The sequence below is a fragment of the Salvelinus sp. IW2-2015 genome, linkage group LG10, assembly GCF_002910315.2.
Source record: "Salvelinus sp. IW2-2015 linkage group LG10, ASM291031v2, whole genome shotgun sequence".
In the NCBI taxonomy this organism is placed as follows: domain Eukaryota; kingdom Metazoa; phylum Chordata; class Actinopteri; order Salmoniformes; family Salmonidae; genus Salvelinus; species Salvelinus sp. IW2-2015.
This window is the reverse complement of record NC_036850.1, coordinates 20,552,802-20,572,831: the sequence shown is the minus strand read 5'-3', so window position 1 is coordinate 20,572,831 and position 20,030 is coordinate 20,552,802. Positions and strand designations below refer to the sequence as shown.

The window sequence follows — 20,030 nt, the reverse complement described above, 5'->3', positions numbered from 1 at the left end:
TAAAAAGATTCAACAACTGAGACATAAACTGAACAAGTTCCACAGACATGTGACTAACAGAAATGGAATAATGTGTCCCTGAACAAAGGGGGGGTCAAAATCAAAAGTAACAGTCAGTATCTGGTGTGGCCACCAGCTGCATTAAGTACTGCAGTGCATCTCCTCCTCATGGACTGCACCAGATTTGCCAGTTCTTGCTGTGAGATGTTACCCCACTCTTCCACAAAGGCACCTGAAAGTTCCCAGACATTTCTGGTGAATGGCCTTAGCCCTCACCCTCCGATCCAACAGGTCCCAGACGTACTCTTAGGGATTGAGATCCGGGCTCTTCGCTGGCCATGGCAGAACACTGACATTCCTGTCTTGCAGGAAATCACGCACAGAACGAGCAGTATGGCTGGTGGCATTGTGATGCTGGAGGGTCATGTCAGGATGAGCCTGCAGGAAGGGTACCATATGAGGGAGGAGGTTGTCTTCCCTGTTATGCACAGCATTGAGATTGCCTGCAATGACAATAAGCTCAGTCCGATGATGCTATGACACACCACCCCAGACCATGATGGATCCTCCACCTCCAAATCGATCCCGCTCCAGAGTACAGGCCTCGGTGTAACGCTCATTCCTTCAACGATAAACGCGAATCCGACCATCACCCCTGGTAAGACAAAACCGCGACTCGTCAGTGAAGAGCACTTTTTGCCAGTCCTGTCGGGTCCAGCGACGGTGGGTTTGTGCTCATAGGCGACGTTGTTGCCGGTGATGTCTGGTGAGGACCTACCTTACAACAGGCCTACAAGCCCTCAGTCCAGCCTCTCTCAGCCAATTGCAGACAGTCTGAGCACTGATGGAGGGATTGTGCGTTCCTGGTGTAACTCTGGCAGTTGTTGTTGCCATCCTGTACCTGTCCCGCAGGTGTGATGTTCGGATGTACCGATCCTGTGCAGGTGTTGTTACACGTGGTCTGCCATTGCGAGGACGATCAGCTTTCCGTCCTGTCTCCCTTAGCGCTGTCTTAGGCATCTCACAGTACGGACATTGCAATTAATTGCCCTGGCCACATCTGCAGTCCTCATGCCTCCTTGCAGCATGCCTAAGGCATGTTCACGCAGATGAGCAGGGAACCTGAGCATCTTTATTTTGGTGTTTTTCAGAGTCAGTAGAAAGGCCTCTTTAGTGTCCTAAGTTTTCATAACTGTGACCTTAATTGCCTACCGTCTGTAAGCTGTTAGTGTGTTAATGTCTGTTCCACAGGTGCATGTTCATTAATTGTTTATGGTTCATTGAACAAGCATGGGAAACAGTGTTTAAACCGTTTACAATGAAGATCTGTGAAGTTATTTGTATTGTTACAAATTATCTTTGAAAGACAGGGTCCTGAAAAAGGGACTTTTCTTTTTTTGCTGAGTTTAAATCATTCATGACTGATCAACAACAACATTTGCATTTCCGTATGCCTCAACCCAGTATAAGAATCAGCTGTATGTTGGACTTTAGTTTCAGACCACTTAATGGGGCAGAATGACTGTATTACTATGAAAAACAATAATAGCCAACAGCAAAACTTGCCAGTGTGTAGTGTCTGAAACCCTGTGTACGAGTATTCTCCTGATCTCTTTTACGTAAAATAGTGCATGTTCGTTTTAACATTGGAGATGATTAGGAAGTGCTGTTTATTCAAGCTGGGAGTTTGAGTGCTTATATCCCCCCTCAGTCAGGGCCACTCTGCATGACCCCAGCCACTAAACTGCTGCGGAGAATTGACTTCAGCCACACCATGGGAATGAATTAGCATCAGCTGTTTGGGCCTCTGCTTGATAGGCGCAAGAAGGGATTGGGGCAGGCAGAATGGGTGGATTCAGAACTCTGACCCCTTTTATTGGGTTCAGCTCCTTACTATTGTGATACCATAGTGTTTGCCTATGTCATCAAATACTTGAATAGAGGTGAAAGGTCTTTTAAACCTCTTTGGGGCCATCAATTCGAGAACTCTATAGAATTGCCTCTGCATTTGAAAGGCTTCAAGTTTTTTTTCTCTCTCACTCTTCTCTTCTCTCGCTCTCTGCATCAAATAAAAGCTGGTGGAGACAATGCGACGGTGGCTCCTCATGGTCATTCAGGATAAACAAAAGGCAGAAAAAATGAACTGCTCTTGAGAGAATGACATTTTCTTTCTCTTAAGGAAAATCAAGTTGCTGAGGCACATATAATGGATGTGCGTTAAAGGCTTTGTGTGTTCCTCATTAACTCATTATGGCTGGTTCTCTACTGAAAGCTCTTCTTACTTAGATTTTCCTGAGGGATATTTTTTTATGAAAATGCAAAATGATTTCACTTCACTGCTCTCTGTTCAGAGAGATGATTAGATGTAATTTCCCCCTTTAAGAAGTTCTTGACATCACCAGACACACACAATAATTCAAACATAAATTAGAGACGTTGTTCTACAAAGTAAAACATTAAAAGGGGGAAATGAAAGCTGATGGTGTGCATCCCTGTAATCAGGCTTTGCACGCTCTTGTGAGATAACAGACAAACACTCATTTTGACTGGCTCTGTGTGTGCTTTGGTAGAGGTGAGGGTGCTTAGGATGGTATGTAGAGTTCTTTCCCCAATGCACACCGGTGTTATGTGAAGTGTAAGAACTTGTTTGATGTGGGACACAAAGGCATCTGGAGAGCAGCTCAGTGCTCTTGTGTCTTTATTTTTGCATAGCTGCATCAGGTTGATTTGCAATGCCTTTTTAACAGCTTAACACTGGGCTTCTTGTGGTGGGCTTGAATGCCAGTGTGTGTGTGTGTGTGTGTGTGTGTGTGTGTCCCTATTATCTAGCCAATCTGCCTCATTCTTCTACCTTTTGCTAGTGAGCTGCACTGTTGGAACGTACTATGACAGGGATCAGGGAAGATGTGTTCTGTGTCCAGCTGGAATGTACCAAGATGAAGAGGGGAAGAATTCTTGCGAGGCCTGCCCAGGGCCAGAGGTGAGAGGAAGCCCCAGGTCGGTTGGTGCGCGGAATATCTCTGAGTGTGGAGGTAAGGCTCAAGAGTTGAGGATATGAGTAATCATGTATCTCCTAACTGTGTACAAGACATGAGATATGAGTCACCTTGGATACTTACTTACTCAACCATCATAATCATAAAGATAACTGCAGCAAAATACACTGAGCTCCTTCAAAGACCTTGGCATAGTTTTCCCTCATGGTTTGTGATCTTAAAACTAGTCTCCCAGTCAGAATCACATCCTGTTATGAGTATATATGAAATACACAGGAAGGAGTGATACCCTGATCAAAATCTCCCCACAGGCAGATGTTCTGCTTTGTATAAAGTCGTGTAAGCCTCGGAACATTCAAGCCCTGTTTGAATTAAACAGCCACACCCTGCCCCTGCCCACTCCTGAATAAAGAGAAGAAGGGGCCACCATGTTTTCACCCCCCCAAACACTGTTATCACAGCCAATTTGTGGCTAAGCCACAGATCCCATCTCCTGCTTTCCCCACCAATAGACTAAACAAAAAAGAGCTATGGGGAGAGAGAGTTTGTTAAAGTCAGTCAGGAGATATGAGAGAGGTTGTTCCATGGTAGATAATGTCCTTGCGTTACATCACTCCACTGACATCTGCTCTCCTGGCCTTAGTCTTATTGTGGTAGAGTGCTCGTCTTTAAGTCGCTCTGGATAAGAGTGTCTGTCTGCTAAATGACCACATGTACGATGGGAATGTTGCTTTGAGCAGACTGAGTGAAACAAGTATCCCTCTGACCAGTCCTCTGTTGTTGTTTTCCCAGGTCAATGTCCCCCTGGTCAGTTCTCCCATGATGGCTTCATCCCTTGCCTGCCCTGTCCCCTGGGTACCTACCAGCCAGAGGTGGGGCGCACTTCTTGTTTCCACTGTGGAGGAAACCTGGTCACCAAACACAATGGTGCCGTGTCCTTCCAGGAGTGTGAGACCAAAGGTGAGGGGTCAGCTTATCCATCCCATGTAGTTCTGCCTATAAAGTCTGGGTGTGAGTCCCAAATGACACCCTATTCCCTACCTAATGTATAACTTTGTCCAGAGCCCTATGGACCCTGGTCAAAAGTAGTGCACTATATAGGGAATAGGGTGGCATTTGGAAGACACACTGGATCTTTAAGGGAACTCCCCTGCAGTTTCTGTTTTATGGAAATATACTACATTGGTTTATGCTGGAGTATGTTGGTGTTTGAGAGGTGCTGAACCGTGGTACACTCCATTCTGCTCCTGTAGTCCAGTGTTCACCGGGACATTACTACAACACCAGCACACACCGCTGTATCCGTTGTCCCATGGGGACTTATCAGATGGAGTTTGGTCAGAATTACTGCATCTCCTGCCCAGGAAATACCACCACTGACTTTGACGGCTCCACCAACATCATGCAGTGCAAAAGTATGTATGTTCACACAAGAGTTGTATGTGTGTGCGTACATTTGTGCGTGAAGGTGTATGTATTTGTGTGTTAATGGCTTCACACTTTAAATGTATTTAATGGCTACACATAGAGTAAACTAAAACTACATGCAGATTTCTCTACTGTGCTCAAATAAATATTGCTCCTGTCCTGCTTTGAGATGCTACTGTAGATAATGAGCGTCGCAGCACCAAGGCAGCGTAAACTATTTGACACTATCCTGTCACCTCACAGACAGACACTGTGGGGGAGAGATGGGAGATTTCACTGGCTACATCGAGTCTCCCAACTACCCAGGGAACTACCCAGCCAACATTGAGTGCACCTGGACCATCAACCCACCGCCCAAGCGCAGAATCCTCATCGTGGTCCCAGAGATCTTCCTCCCCATCGAGGATGAGTGTGGAGACTACCTGGTCATGAGAAAGAGCTGTGAGTGTTTGTTTTTCTGTGTGTGCGTGCATGCATGCGTCTGTCTTTTCTGTCTGTCGTGTTGGAGGTTAGGGCTTGTTAGGTGACTGGGTGTTATCAAGGTGCTAATGTGATTTCACTGCAGGTGACCAGATGTTGGTGATGAATGTCTTAAAGAATTATAAGATGGTGGCAGTGTTGGTAGGAGGTTCTGCATAATAGCATAGCACCTCTCAGAGATCATGGGGGTTACTATGGGCTTCTAATAGACCATTAGATCTTGCCACTTTCAGAGTAATGAATGGCACTAGTGTTTGATTTGTCATAATGTGACCATTTCCTRAATTCACAGCTCTCTCCAACTCTGTGACGACCTATGAGACCTGCCAGACCTATGAACGGCCTATTGCCTTCACCTCCCGCTCCAAGAGGCTGTGGATACAGTTTAAATCGAATGAAGGGAACAGTGGYAAGGGCTTCCAAGTCCCTTATGTGACCTATGATGGTAAGAGACATCCTTATTGGTGGAAATATTTACATTTAATTTACACATGCTTAAATACAATGTATCAAGTGTCTGTGAAATGTAATTTTTGGGGAATTTTAAGTCTGGATATATATCACCTACCTCCAATTGCACAAATAATATAGAAATATACTCTTGGGTATGTTTATATATGATATATGTTTCAGAGGACTACCAGGAACTCATCGAAGATATAGTCAGAGATGGAAGATTATATGCCTCTGAAAATCACCAAGAAATTCTCAAGGTAAAGATTTCATGTATTTCCTGTGGAAAAAGCTTTTGTCTGACATATACTACCCTCTTGTGGACACAATAAGAAATTCAGGATGCAAACTTCACTTGAGCACCAACGTAAAAATGTCAGATGATTGTTGGCTCTGTCTCAGATTGAACTCTAACCTGTACTAATTGTTGGTTTACATTCTCTTCTCAGGACAAGAAGCTTATGAAGGCACTGTTTGATGTATTGGCCCACCCACAGAACTTCTTCAACTACACAGCACAGGAGTCAAGAGAAATGTTCCCCAAATCCTTCATCCGATTTCTACGTTCTAAAGTCTTGAGATTCCTTCGCCCTTAAGAAGGCACTATCATCAAGTTGCTTRGTGGATATCTCAGAAAKCGCTTRTACCAGTTAKTCCCTAGAAAAGAGTCCTTTACTTKTCCTMTCTGTACAGAGACTGACTGAGTCTAGAGTTGACTAAGAGAGATGGACTCGGACACTTTCCTCAAATGGACTTCAATTGGACCTTCTGGGAATAGGTGGGTAGTGGACTGTCATGGTGGAGACAAGTGGCAGCTCCCGCTATCACATCTGGTCTACATTCTAGAGCTAAGTTTTTTGTACTTCGATACCACATCTAACTCTGATACTTTCATACACTCCTGTGTGTGAACATTGCAACATTTAGACAGACTTTGTCTTTTCCTTTTGATTTGAAACTTTCAGTCTCAGGAATAAAGCTTGAAGTGGTAAGCTGATTTGATTGTTAGCATTTAAATTCATGAAAGCTTCGATTTGCATACTGGTGTAACAACAACATCTTGAAAATAATTATGGTTAATGGAACTTTCACCAATAGCATTGAAAGCAGATGAGAAAAGACTCTTGATTATGTATAAAAAGTTACCTGAGGTTTATGCTAAATGTCAACCACATAGATAGTGTATACTTATAACATACATTATTAAAGTCATGTTTCACATTTAGATCAGAATTGTTGACAGAAATATGCCTGAATATGAGAAAAGAATATAGCACAAATGTGACCTTATGGTGGGAACTTTAAAGCACTACAAAGAATGTAGTGATACCACAAAATAAAATAGCCTAATGAATGTATTGTATATTGTGTAAAAAGTATTAGATGAAAATGTTAACGTATTGTAGTTAACTGCATTCCTGACACGTGTGCAGTATCAACACATCCCTTCACAACCTGTATTTTTGCTGTCCTGAAAACATGGTTGTACTTTAAAAATGACTGGACAGTGAATACTCCATGCCACTGGGCTTTGAGTGAACAACAAATGCCCATGGATCAAGACTAGCTCTTCACTATGATCATTCAAACAGCTACCAAAGACTACTTTTCACTACTCATAGAAGTGAGATTATTGAGTGGTGTGACTAGAAATATAGAGCAATATGAGGGGATCAAGTGAGATTATACATTCCAGATATGGAATGAGAGGTTTGTGAAATAGAATGCTCTATTCACTTATGACTTAGCAAATAAATGTATGTCTATATTTTTATGTTTGTACATATAATATGTTTTAAATAAAGCGAATAAACATAATATTGTGCTTTTGCTTTACTTCTTTTACTTTCTGATATGCTATTTTCAATATAAGCAACAACAATGTCCAAATCAAAATAATACATTAATTATGTCGTTTTTTTATATAGGCTCTATAACATGAGTTATTGTGTTATAATTGTTTTTGCTCTTGAATTAAACAAAAAATTGCCTGCCACACTGTCACCTATGTGTGATTACTTAAAATTCACATTGATATATTTTCAGCACTGTATCAGAGGCATTGGGAAATCAGAGACACTGTAAGAAAACAGAAGGGTTATGCGATCAGGCGTCCCTGGGATGACCCTACCTAAATGTACCCTAGTCTCGCGTTGCCAATACCTCCAAAATCACGTCGTTGTCACGGGAAGCGTGGTTCGCGACGAACCTTATCCCGTACCAACGATTTGCATAACTAAACCAATACCACAGCCTGTCGTTTCCAATCGGAAACAAATAACAAATAAGTAATAGTGGGGAGACAAGCAAGGAGTTGGGTATAGCCAAGCACGAGTTAGGGAGATCCTATTGGCCTCTGCATATTTCCGTTAGGAACGTGGCGTGTGCAATAACTCAATTCGCCTTTGCACTCCTAAACGTGGTTTCTTACAACTTTGGCAATGGGTAAAGTCTGCATAACATATTTTTAGTTTGGGAACACAAACTGTATTGTATAAAATGTTTAATCGATGAGAAAATGTGCAGAATGCCGGCCAGAGAGCTTCCATATTTGTGGAAACGCCAAGCGGATGCTTCACGTTTATACTACCGGTGAATATCTTACCTTTATTTAACTAGGCAAGTCAGTAATAACAAATTCTTATTTTCAATGACGGCCTAGGAACAGTGGGTTAACTGCCTTGTACAACATACCTTATTATCGGCGTTTATCCGACGTTTATCCAACAACCATACGACGAACCATGGCGGAGTTAGAGCCTACAAAAAGACGCCATTACTATTTATCTTTATAAAGGTAACATTTTTAAAAGGTTAGGGCAGGTTCAGGGCGACACATTTTTACCTTGTCAGTTCGGGATATTCGATCTAGCTATCTTTCGGTTGCTAGTCCAGCGCTCTAACCACGAATACACCTGACTCCCCGGCTATCTGCCATAACCTTTTAAAATGTTAACTTTATAAAGACAAATAGTAATGGCGTCTTTTTGTAGGCTCTAACTCCGCATGGTTCGTCGTATGGTTTTTGAAAAACGCCAAAAAATAAGGTATGTTGTAAACACAGGTTTAGGAGATTTTATACGCTTTGTTCTATGAGATTATCTAAAATTCCGGATTCCGGATAGCACGGACCCTTACAGAAAGGCCATCATTGCTATAGTGTTTTGTTCCGACAAGTTGTTTACCTGGGGAATACTATTTACGCGTACAGGAAGAGATGTCATACCGTTGTCAGCTGACCAGTCGAAGAAATGTTTGATGCTAGCAGAAGAATTGTTGTCAGTTAAAAAAAAACGTGTATCTGATTTCAGTATACTGTTTCTCCAGTTTCTTAGTAGCTTGTATTCTGGTACTCAACATAGAAAAATGATGTCGAGCGTTTGCCTTCAAGCTGCTCTCTCTTGTTGGTTTGTTATTGATGTCAACACAGACGACGGATGCGAAGGTAGACTGTTGTTGTTCACATGACTGTCATCTGCTTTAAATACATAAAAACAATTTAAATTGACATTGTTTAATGCTAGTGTTGAGTCAGCTGGCTAGTTACTGTAGTTAGCTAGCTAGCCAGGCTATTATGTCCTTTCTTGTGACGACAGTCAATGGATAAGTTAGTTAACTAGCTAGCTGGTAACCTGCTCTGTACAGTTACAGTAAATGTGATTATTCCACTGGCTTATTTTAGAAGGCAGGCAGCTAGTTTATATTACCATTTATGGCATTAAATGTTCTCTGATATCACAGCCTGAACATTTCCCCTCCTTTTCCATAGAATTCAGAGGATATCCGGTGTAAATGTACCTGCCCACCGTACAGAGACATCGATGGACAGATCTACAAACAAAATGTATCTCTAAAGGATTGGTATGTTGTGTTGTCATGATGTCATTTAAAGATGATTACATATGGTCGCGTTCCACTGGTTAGACGTTGCCAGATCTTACAACGTCCGAATGGGTATTTTACCTATCAGCTAACCACACTATATGTTATAACAATCTGTCAATCGATGACAGTCTATGATGTGGCATGCAACCATTTGGTTGATGCATGCAGTGGAACGAGACCACTCTCTGAGGTGTGGTGAGTGTATGGGTTGTCTGATGGATTAGGCTAACTGTAATTTTACACTGTCATATGAATGATCTCAAATCATATTTGGAAAACTGTTACAGACTTCAACCTCACTGTGCTTTCAAAGACATATTTTGATTTAATTGTATATTTGTTTTCAGTAACTGCCTTCATGTTGTGGAGCCAATGCCAGTTGATGGAAAGGATGTGGAGGCGTACTGTCTGCGTTGTGAATGCAAATATGAGGAGAGGAGTTCTGGAACTATCAAGGTAAGTCTGGGAAATCTACCGACCAGCTAGCCGCACATGTGCCGTTGCTATCCTGCCATGTGGTAAAGCAGAGAGGAGATGATTCTTCATCTTTCATGTGGGTATTTTTGCTTAAATTGCCAACGGCAGAAGGACAACAGGCAAAGTAGGTTCAAATAAAATTTTATTCAACGTTCCTGACACAGGAGCATTACGATTTTGCCGATGGGATATCACGCAACGATGTTGCCCAAGTGGGATAGCATCGGCATGTGCTCTGCTACTAACCAGTCAACTCTGTCTATTACGGTGGAGCTGAAATGGAGTCAATGGGTTGCAGGCAGCCAAGGCCTAATGGGTTAATGAGTTTGACTGCTGAACAACTAATCAAATTGTCACCGTACTATTTACATTGACCCCACCCTTTGTTTTTCCACTGCTGCTACTCACTGTTTATTATCTATGCATAGTCATTTTACAAATTACCTAGACTAACCTGTCCCCCCTGCACATTGACTCGGTACCCCCTGTATATAGCCCTCGTTATTGTCATGTACATGTTATTTTTTATTTGATTTAGTAAATATTTTATGAACTCTTTTTCTTGAACTGCATTGTTGGTTAAGTGCTTGTAAGTAAGCATTTCACGGTGAGGTCTAACTGTTGTATTTGGCACACGTGACAAATAAAATGTTAATTTGATTTGTGTCCACTGTGTTCCAGGTGACTATCATAATCTACCTTTCCATCCTGGGCCTGCTGTTCCTCTATATGGTGTACCTGACCCTGCTGGAGCCCATGCTGAAGAGGAGGCTTTTGGACACTCACAGCTTCAGAATGATGATGATGTCGGGGTATGTGTTCATGTTGCCCATCCCAGCTATAGTGGTGGCCTTTAAGTCAAAGCAGTTGTTGTAGCTGTGACATTTTTGTTGTTTGATTGTGGATCTCGTATTGTGTGACTTGTTGGGGCAATGTATGTGGTGATGTTTTCAGATTTCTTTCATGCTGTAAATTGATTTGATGAATAGCTCGTAGAGAATTGTGTTTGGAAATGTTTCTAAAAAAGGTAAATCCTAGCTTGTCACAATTTCACTGTCCTCCTCACTGTAATGTCTGTTTCTCTTTGGGTCAGGACCAGCAGCCTTTTGCCAACGCCCACAACGTATTGTCTCGTTCGGCCTCTCGCCCAAACATGCTGAACAAAGTGGAGCACGCTCAGCAGCGCTGGCGGAGGCAGGTCCAGGAACAGAGGAAGTCTGTGTTTGACCGCCACGTGGTGCTCAGCTAAACCCATCCCCAGGAAACAAAAAACCCGGGGTGAAGCAAAAAAATGTTACTGTGACTGGGTGTTCCCTCTTTTTTCTTTCTTTTTTTTTCTTCTATTTTGTCTGATTCTTTCCCAACTTCCAAGCTTCATCCTTATTGGTGATTTGTTCCTCACTGGACCTGTATTTCCATGAAAGGTGATCATAAAGCTCTATGTATTAAGGAGGTGATCATAAAGGGTCTCTACATCAGTAGGTTGAAGTGGGGTGTTGCATTTGAGACCTTTGGCTTAAGATATGCTAGTGTCTGTATGACTTTGTATACTTTCTGATTTAATAATACTAATAGAAAGTTAGATGTTAGTTTGCTTGCCCCCCCCCCCCTACAAAACAAAATGGATGATGTGTGCCATTTTGCACAAGCTGATGATAATCTTTGGCTTCTGATAAAGTAGAAACAATGGGTGACACTATGCACTCTTTTACAGTAATATTGGTAGCTTCTGATAACAGTAATGTTGGCCAAGTCACCAATGAAATTAGGTGAGACATTTGAGGGTAGAGTAAATAACAAACAAAAAAATAATCATACCAAAATTAATCACTCAAACTAATGAAAACGTTTACAATAAATGTAACATCTGCTACCTAAACTACAGAAGATGGGAATGAGTTGGAAACAGTAAAAATGTGTAGCATCAGTCTCTTGTCAAAAAGCATGTTTTTTAAGAAGTGATGTATAAACTTATTTACAACCTTTTACCCTGAACAACAGTTGATGTACAGATGTATGCATTTCGTGGTGTGAACACTCCTGTATCATGTTCTCCTGTAAGTATAATGTAGCATTTGGGAGACATTTTGACTTAACCTATCATCCGATGGTACATTTAATGTAAACATTAGTCCTCTCCTTTGAATATATGTGTGTGTTACTGTAGTCAGAGCCCTCAGCTGTCACTGTCTAGAGTAGATGTACACCATCTCTGCACCTTGCCTGTTTTGTTTTCAGCTTCTACTCCTCTCCATTTAGATACATTTGACATGAATCACACATTTATGAGATCCACCATTATTCAAACTTTAAATAACTGTCATTGTCGTATGTTAGACAGTATTGATGCCACCATCTGTCTTTTACACTGATGTAAAACATTTTTTAATGATCATTTGGGATAGCTTGGGTGGTTGTAAAGTGGGTAGAAAATTCTACTGTTGGGTGACCTAATGAAAGTGTTAACTCTTATCTGTGATAACATCACATTTGAAATACATTTCTGTAATATTTATAATGCTTTTGTTTAATGCTGATAATGTCAAATTCCTGGACCATCCTCCAGGAGTCGTGCTTCAACATAAAAGGTAAAATACATTAGCCAAAATTGATGATCGCATTGATAGGCGCACAAAAACATATTGCACTAATGCAGACATTGATAGGCGCACAAAATGGCAGGTATACTATACCATCGGAGTTCTATCAATATGATCATTTTAGTACAGGGCTTTGCTATGCATAGGGCGATAAACAGCAATGCTACAACTGATGAGAAATGTCAATAACCAATGCATTTAAATTGTATTAATGCATTAAAAATCCATCATTCATAATATAGCCAAGAGGGAACGAAATCTGAACGAAAATAATCAGGCTATTTCGCAAGTTCACCATTGAACAATAGAACACGGATAAAATTACAGGATAAATTTGCAAAAATGAATTTATCTCTAATGACAGTATGTTGATATCATACAAGACAATAGTGATCATTTATTTACTTTTCAATGACTTTTGCAGAGCTGCCGTCATCGTTTCCTGTTCTCCCCTTTTATTTTTTTGTATGCATGCAGTCCGTTATCCAGAAAAAAAGTAGGCTACACTCGGTGCAGAAAATTCAGATTTAAGGATACTCGGCAAAAGAGCTACATTTGCGTTGTCAAAGAATGGATTGTTGAAAAATACTCCAATAAGTGCATAAAGGATACGGTAAGGAGCGTTTTCCTTTTAATTTGTTCATACAGTAAATCCATATATTGTAGTCTTAACTTAATATAATGCATTAACTGTTTTATGAAACTGATTCTTGCATTTTCTGTTTTATGAAACTTGCGTGGTCAATAATGCAGAAAATCATAAAAAATTGCCACAAAAAGGTTGCGATTTTTTTATGAGAGTGACTTGCTGGTTTGAATTAATAACCTATGACCAACAACAGTTTCCCCAAAATTGTTTTATTCAATACAGTAACCTCAAAATCAAGTGCTGTACTGTGAACATAAACTAGGGGGCGCCTTAAGGCCTTTTATAGGAACTACCCTAAGTACCCAATCTGGCATCTTAACTGAAATAATATATGAATCTTTTGTACCATTCTTACTTTTTGAATATCAGTCAATATGGGAGGATTTGGGTGAATTTGTTTTTTTTCTTTGCAGTATGCTTTTATTGAAGTATTAAAATGTTGCTTCATGCGTGGGGGAATGCAGGCTTCTAGACGAAAGTAAAAGTATTAGAACTACTCTTTCACCTGAAACTCTTTCAAACTGAATTATTGCATGTCCAAGCAAAAACAATACTCCAAGGTACTTCCTTTTAATAGGACCCATCCTGTGTTTTAAGGGCCAGGCTCTTATCTGTCCCTCTTTGGTTAATGACAGACGGAGAGGGTCTGTCTCCTCAATCCCCTCTTCAGTGCCTCAGTGTCAGACAGTGGGAATCATTTCAAGGCTCATAGAGGCTGCATCCCTGCAGGAGAAGCTTCAGTCAGAACCTTCCCAAGGTCTGCCTGACCATGGTCAGACTAACATTATGTCTGCTGTCTGGAAATACCTTTCAATGCCACTGAAATGCAAGATAATAGAGTGTATAGGTAGGTCCTTGTTGAGCAGTTACTCTCTGTGCTTGAAATTGATTATGGGCTATTTGGTATGATTTATTCCTGTCTATAACAGTACAATGATTTCCTATGTTTAGAATATGAATTATTAGACATCTCTTGAGTAAATACTGTGGTTAAGGAGGGGCCCATTCTCAGAATAGAAATCTCTTTCATAAGGGAGAATAACTACTTCCATGCATGTGTTTATCCTGTAATTCTTAAAGGCCCAATGGAGCTGTTTTTATATCAATATCAAATAATTTCTGAGTAACAATTAAGTACCTTACTGTAATATTTTTCCATTAAAATGGGCAAAAATAGTTTTTATCAAAAAAATTATCGAGCTAGAATTTTGCTTGGACTGTCTGGGAGTGGTCTGAGTGGGGAAGGGAAAACTTAAAACTAGCTGTTATTGGCAGAGAGGTTTGGAACTCTCTTTGTTATTGGTCTATTAAGTAATTTACCGCCTGGTGATGACACCAGGTAAGCCAAAACTCTCACCCATGCAAACAGGCTGTTTAGAAGGTCCTGTGTAGATTGTATTTTCAACCACCAATTATCAGGAAATAACACTGATCAAATGTTTTCACACTTTTGCAGTATTAGTTTCATCAGCTGTTATACAATATGATACAAAACACAGGTTTAACTAAATGTTGACTGCACTGGGCCTTTAAAAAAGCATCTGGAGCAAGAATTAAGACAATGTGCAGGACATTCCTCTACTTTCAGTATGTGAGGCTGACAGCTATAATACCATTAACACATTGAACTAATCAGGATGAAGGCTAATGTGACTGGAGGCTGCCAATTTCCTCCCTGATAACAAATACGGCACAGGATCGTGTCCTGAAGTGTTTGCCCAATTCCAACAGTGCTGCAAAACATAGGCGGGTGTTTTTAAAAATTAAAAATAAATCCCATGTGCGGTAGTGACTTTAGATCTGTGGAGATGTGTATTATTTGTACATGGGGACAGCAGTGGCAGATCTTTTAAAAGTCTCATGGCAGCCTTTGGTAACAGCGTTCTCCATGGGTCACAGATTCCAAATGGACTCCATATGGAGAGAACAGTCAATAGGGGCCATAGTGATGCCTGAGGCTGTAGCACCTATTACAAGTATGCATAACAAACACTAACACACACAGAATAGCTTACATGCCTCTAGTAGCTTTCCTTGTGACAACAAAAAGTTCTGCTTTTTGTCCATTTTGAGATATTTCTCAGCAACAGAATGAGATCGAATCATATTATTGCCCTATGATGCTAAGGGATAAAATAAGATGGATACGATTACATTATGATACTAGATGAACCACTGAAAAGTCTACAGGCCCTGAAGCTTATTTTGATGCAAATTGGTACTTTAGGTGGAGAGGAAGTATATATAGTGTGAGTCTTGTCATCTCTTCATTGCTGTAGGCCTTAGGGCAGTAGTATTGGATAGACATCATCAACATGAGAGGACTCGACTGCTGAAGTTTAAAGGGTGCCTCATGACCTGTCTTGAAATTGAATATGTTGTTCCTAAAAAAAACATCTTTATGTTAAAACAAGTAGTTTAGACTTGCGATTCAATCAGACCCTATGCTGTTAGGCTGCTTGGAGGCTTTCGTATGCGACTGGCCCATCCTCATTTCCATAACTCCCTTGACCCGCTGGCCCTTGGCTATTTAAAATCTCCAGATGCCAGAGGAGAGGCTCTCACAGGAATATTTTGTGGTAAGGGTGTGGTGAAAGCTCAACAGTGTACTGGAGAGGGTTACTGTCAAATTTCAGAGGCTTTTGTGGATTCACTGAACATGACCGATGGATCCTACGCAAGGTACATTGGACCTGTAACGAGTCCAAAAAACACTGGCCTGGTCGTATGTTTTTTCCCTTTGCCTGAATGGTTTTAGCAGGTGTAAAAGGTGGAGAGTTGTAGACCTCAGGGAGATGATTTTAAAACAGATTTATGCCATCAAAACTGTGGACAAATTCCTGAGCCCGAGCAATGAAAAAGGTTGCATTCTTTTGTGAAAGTAGCCATATACAAACAATAACAGTCTCTCTTTAAGTAGTGCTTATTTATGATTGGACTGTATTTGATTTTCTCATGTTACACTCACAGAGAAGCAGCGTAATGTATTGCTTTCATTGTACAGAAGAAACCCTGAAGACCCGACTTCTCGACACCACAGCGGATTCCAGGAGGTTGTTCTTCGTTGTGCATCCATGCTACTGGATCCAGCCTTTCCCAGTATGAAACAGCACTAGTACCTCTGCTAATTTGAAACACAAAGCTGTCAAGAGTCCACTCAGTACTCTCTATACTTTATGAGGCTTTGACATGTCTGAGAGACAACTACACTGAACATAAATATAAACGCAACATGTAACGTGTTGGTCCCATGTTTCATGAGCTGAAATAAAAGATCCCAGAAATGTTCGATACACACAAAAAGCTTATTTCTCTCAAATTTTGGGCACAAATTTCTTAAATCCCTGTTAGTGAGCATTTCTCCTTTTGCCAAGATAATCTATCCACCTGACAGGTGTGGCATATCAAGAAGTTGATTAAACAGCATGATCATTACACAGGTGCACCTTGTGCTAGGGACAATGAAAGTCCACTCAAAAATGTGCAGTTTTGTCACACAACACAATGCCATAGATGTCTCATGTTTTGAGGGAGTGTGCAATTGGAATGCTGACTGCAGGAATGTCTACATGAGCTGTTGCCAAATAATTGAATGTTCATTTTTTTATCATAAGCCACCTTCAACATCATTTAAGATAATTTGGCAGTACATCCAACTGGCCTCACAACCACAGACCACGTGTATGGCGTCGTGTGAGCGAGCGGTTTGCTGATGTCAACGTTATGAACAGAGTGCCCCATGGTGGTGGGGTTATGGTATGGGCATGCATAAGCCACGGACAACGAACACAATTGCATTTTATCGATGGCAACTTGAATGCACAGAGATACCGTGACGAGATCCTGAGGCCCATTGTGAGGCKCATTTGTTTTTAAAGGTATCTGTGACCAACAGATGCATATCTGTATTCACAGATGTGAAATCCATAGATTAGGGCCTAATGAATGTATTTCAATTGACTGATTTCTTTATATGAACTGTAACTCAGTAAAATCTTAGACATTTTTACATGTTGCGTTTATATTTTTGTTCAGTATAGTTAGATCTTAGAGTACAACGACATACTGACAAAGCTGTGGACTTCCTGGAGACATGTTATGGGACATGAGTCGGATGTCTGCATCTTACGACTTCCTCCGTTCCTCAGTCAGTAGAATGAAAGGATGCTCCGGGGGGGCTGTATGAAATAGTGCACACTGAGAGTAAAATATATGATACATACTGTAGTTGGAGACTTGGTAGAACTGTGGTGTGGATTCTATTCATGACAGGTAGATCGACTCCACATTTTGAATCAACGTTGTTTCCACATAATTTCAACAAAATTTGGATTTGAAAAAAGTAATCAATGTAAGGGAATTTCGTCTATTTTTCACCCAACTTTGAACCTAAATCTAATGACATGGCACCATTTTTTGTTGATTTCACGCAGAATTCACATTAGTTGACAACTCAACGAAATGTAAATCAAAACTAGATATTGAACTGATGTCTGTGCCCAGTGGAATGGCTTTAGATTTGATCTCTCCCCCATCTATGTTTCTACTGCTGATGCTCAGAGGGTTTGATGAGAGAATTGGTTTATGGGTAAGCTGTAAACTGACATTTGTTTGTGATGATTAGGCATTGCATTATAGAGTAGATATGAAAGACAGGCTTTATAATTACCATTTCAGTCTTTTGCATCCTTTCCTGTGAAAGGGGACATTGATTCTTGATTGTAGACTTCGTGCCAATTGTTTTGGATAGAAATGTTCAGTTCTTTTTCAAATTCTGCTGTGGCCCAATAGCTGTTCCCTTAACCAGAGCAAGGTTGAGTGGACTCGTGTGTTGACTCATGCATGTTTCCAATACTTTGAATTCATGTGGCTTGTTTGTATTTTTTCATGTTTTTCTTAAGTGCATCGAAAATGTTCCAGAAATCAGTAGCGTAAAGGTAGGGCACATATTGTTTACGGACTATATACATATTGTTTACCGACCAAATTTTTCTTTGATGACAAAGAACAAAAATTGCAAAAATCGCAACAATTACAACAATGTAACAATGTAAAGGCTGTTTTGCTTGGAGGTAACCTACACTTAAGAAAGTGAAAAACAGACACAACTTTGGGTATGGTGATCTTCATAGCAGGCATCCTCCCCCTTGGGTATTGTTTTGTCTGGACTCAGACTGCAGTGTTGTTTCTCAACATGCATGTGTGCTCTGGGAAGCTTAATGTTGGGAGAGCAGAGCATGAGGTTTAAGCCTGTCTAGAGCCCACTTATATAAAACCAACCAGAGAGCGACAGGATCCACKCTGCAGTCCAACAACAAGGAATCACATCTGCTAATATGTACATGGATTCTGGCAACTGTCCTCAGTGAACATGTGTTCACTGTTTTGAATATCTGAATTATTACTTTGGGATATGTCTCCAACCAGTATAATGTCCTAGTATAATTACATATAATGTCAAAAAAACATTTAATGGATCTTGTTAATAGTTTTGTCAAATAAGTGTTTTGTTAACTTGTTTTTTGTTAAGTATTATGTTAATTGATAACAGTCTATACTCCTAATTTTAAAGATATGTATGACTGTTGGGACTAATCATGGCAACTGTCTTCCAACTCATTAGCTGTGTATTCGTCATTCAGTTTGACCTGAAATTATGTCTTTGACAAACCCTTCCCTCTGGAGATAGCCTCATCATCAAGCCCTTGAGGCTGTTCATAATTACACGATTTCACTAATTGACACAGGTCTTTAAAGGTTCAACCTTGACTTTATCTTCTGAGATGTGTTTTGACATCTTATCTATCTCCTGGATAAATAGCGGATTCATTCTCCATCTCTGAGTACCATTCTGTAGTTGAAACGTGTGTAGGCCTATTGATTATGTTCTTGTTACATTGTGATTTTGCTAGTTTGTGTTATAAATAGTTGGATACACCAAAACCATACAATTACACAGAAATCTTCTCTAATTGTTTCCCTGAGAGAATATCCACGCTGAGTTGAGTAGTTATTCATTCCATAACTAAACATAGTGTTCTCTCGTAGCTGTTATTGATTAATACATTTCTCTCTCCAAATGTGGGAATATACTGTACTGGCTCATCATGCTGTACACTTTATATGTTGTAATAGTCACTTGTTGACTTTAGTTTCCAACTCGAAGACTTTCTTACCCCTCTGGCATGTGTGTATTTGAGACCACTCTAGCGTTGTCTTGTGCACTCCCAACTGTCACTCTCTTTATATGCTGTTAGAAGGCTAGGAAGAGAGTGTCAAAAAGATCCAAATGGAATGTGGACCACATGATAATGATGTCCTGAGGATAATTCCAGAGCCTATCTGACTCTCTTGGTCATTCCTATGAAATATACTGTTGAATAGACAAAGAACTGCTGCAAGTTTATGCGTGGGATAGAGGAAAGGGGCCAGATCCATTGAAGTGGGGGGCAAACAACCCATCTCCATGGAAACTAGTCCAGCCCTCGCCTCTCCAGAGGAGTTCTCAAAGAGGGAGGGATTTGGTTGGAAAGACATGACTCGTAGTTCAGTGGGAAAGCTGCAGCTATCCGGCAAAACGAAACGTTTTATTTTTTTGCTACAATTTATCTAACGTGATTGATATTTGCTGGCCTTTTTTGGGGGAAAAATGGCTGTGGAAATGAGGCGCTACTCTGAGGTAAAGCTGGTCGTCATTTGATTTTTTTTTTTTTTTTTTACATGATTGGGGATAGTTTATAAAGGGTTAACGAGGTTAACGAGCTAGTTGCAGCAAAAGTATCTGAATGCTGTACAGACAGAGTTRGGAAAGCGCAAATTCATCTCGTGGTTATATGCGACTGTATCAATTGACAAACCTAAAGTATAGCCTACAATAAATATTTCGCTGAAGTGATTTTAGTGATTTTACCGTATTTGGTAACGTAACAGTTTTGGGGATGTACCACGTTAACGTTATCCTTGTTGTTAGCGTTACATCCCCACTTGAGCTCTTTCAAGTAGATAATGTGAATGACAAAATAATTAAATTAAATCGGACTGAGTGAGTTGAGGCTAAATAAA

General features: G+C 40.5%; 3 protein-coding genes across 3 annotated transcripts in view; all 3 read left to right on the top strand.

The window, feature by feature from the left end:
- LOC111969145 (signal peptide, CUB and EGF-like domain-containing protein 2) overlaps nt 1-7,098 on the top strand; it is a 20,910-nt gene extending 13,812 nt beyond the window's left edge. The window contains exons 15-22 of the mRNA XM_023995085.3: nt 1,653-1,668; nt 2,862-3,032; nt 3,789-3,956; nt 4,250-4,411; nt 4,668-4,865; nt 5,197-5,349; nt 5,538-5,617; nt 5,807-7,098. Of these exons, the coding sequence (XP_023850853.1) occupies nt 1,653-1,668; nt 2,862-3,032; nt 3,789-3,956; nt 4,250-4,411; nt 4,668-4,865; nt 5,197-5,349; nt 5,538-5,617; nt 5,807-5,953 (1,095 nt within the window). The 3' untranslated portion in view covers nt 5,954-7,098. The remainder of the gene's footprint in view (nt 1-1,652; nt 1,669-2,861; nt 3,033-3,788; nt 3,957-4,249; nt 4,412-4,667; nt 4,866-5,196; nt 5,350-5,537; nt 5,618-5,806) is intronic.
- Nucleotides 7,099-8,586: 1,488 nt separating this feature from the next.
- Nucleotides 8,587-12,237, top strand: LOC112081160 (transmembrane protein 9B-like). The gene is given in 6 exon segments (XM_024147313.2): nt 8,587-8,802; nt 9,127-9,218; nt 9,590-9,698; nt 10,401-10,488; nt 10,491-10,531; nt 10,813-12,237. Coding segments are annotated over 6 exon segments (513 nt in total). The 5' UTR covers nt 8,587-8,775; the 3' UTR covers nt 10,969-12,237.
- Nucleotides 12,238-12,628: 391 nt separating this feature from the next.
- The window catches only part of dennd2b (DENN domain containing 2B), a 105,262-nt gene continuing 97,860 nt past the window's right edge, over nt 12,629-20,030 (top strand). Inside the window, exon 1 of the mRNA XM_070445480.1 lies at nt 12,629-12,932. The gene's annotated coding sequence lies outside the window, so the exon portion shown is untranslated. The remainder of the gene's footprint in view (nt 12,933-20,030) is intronic.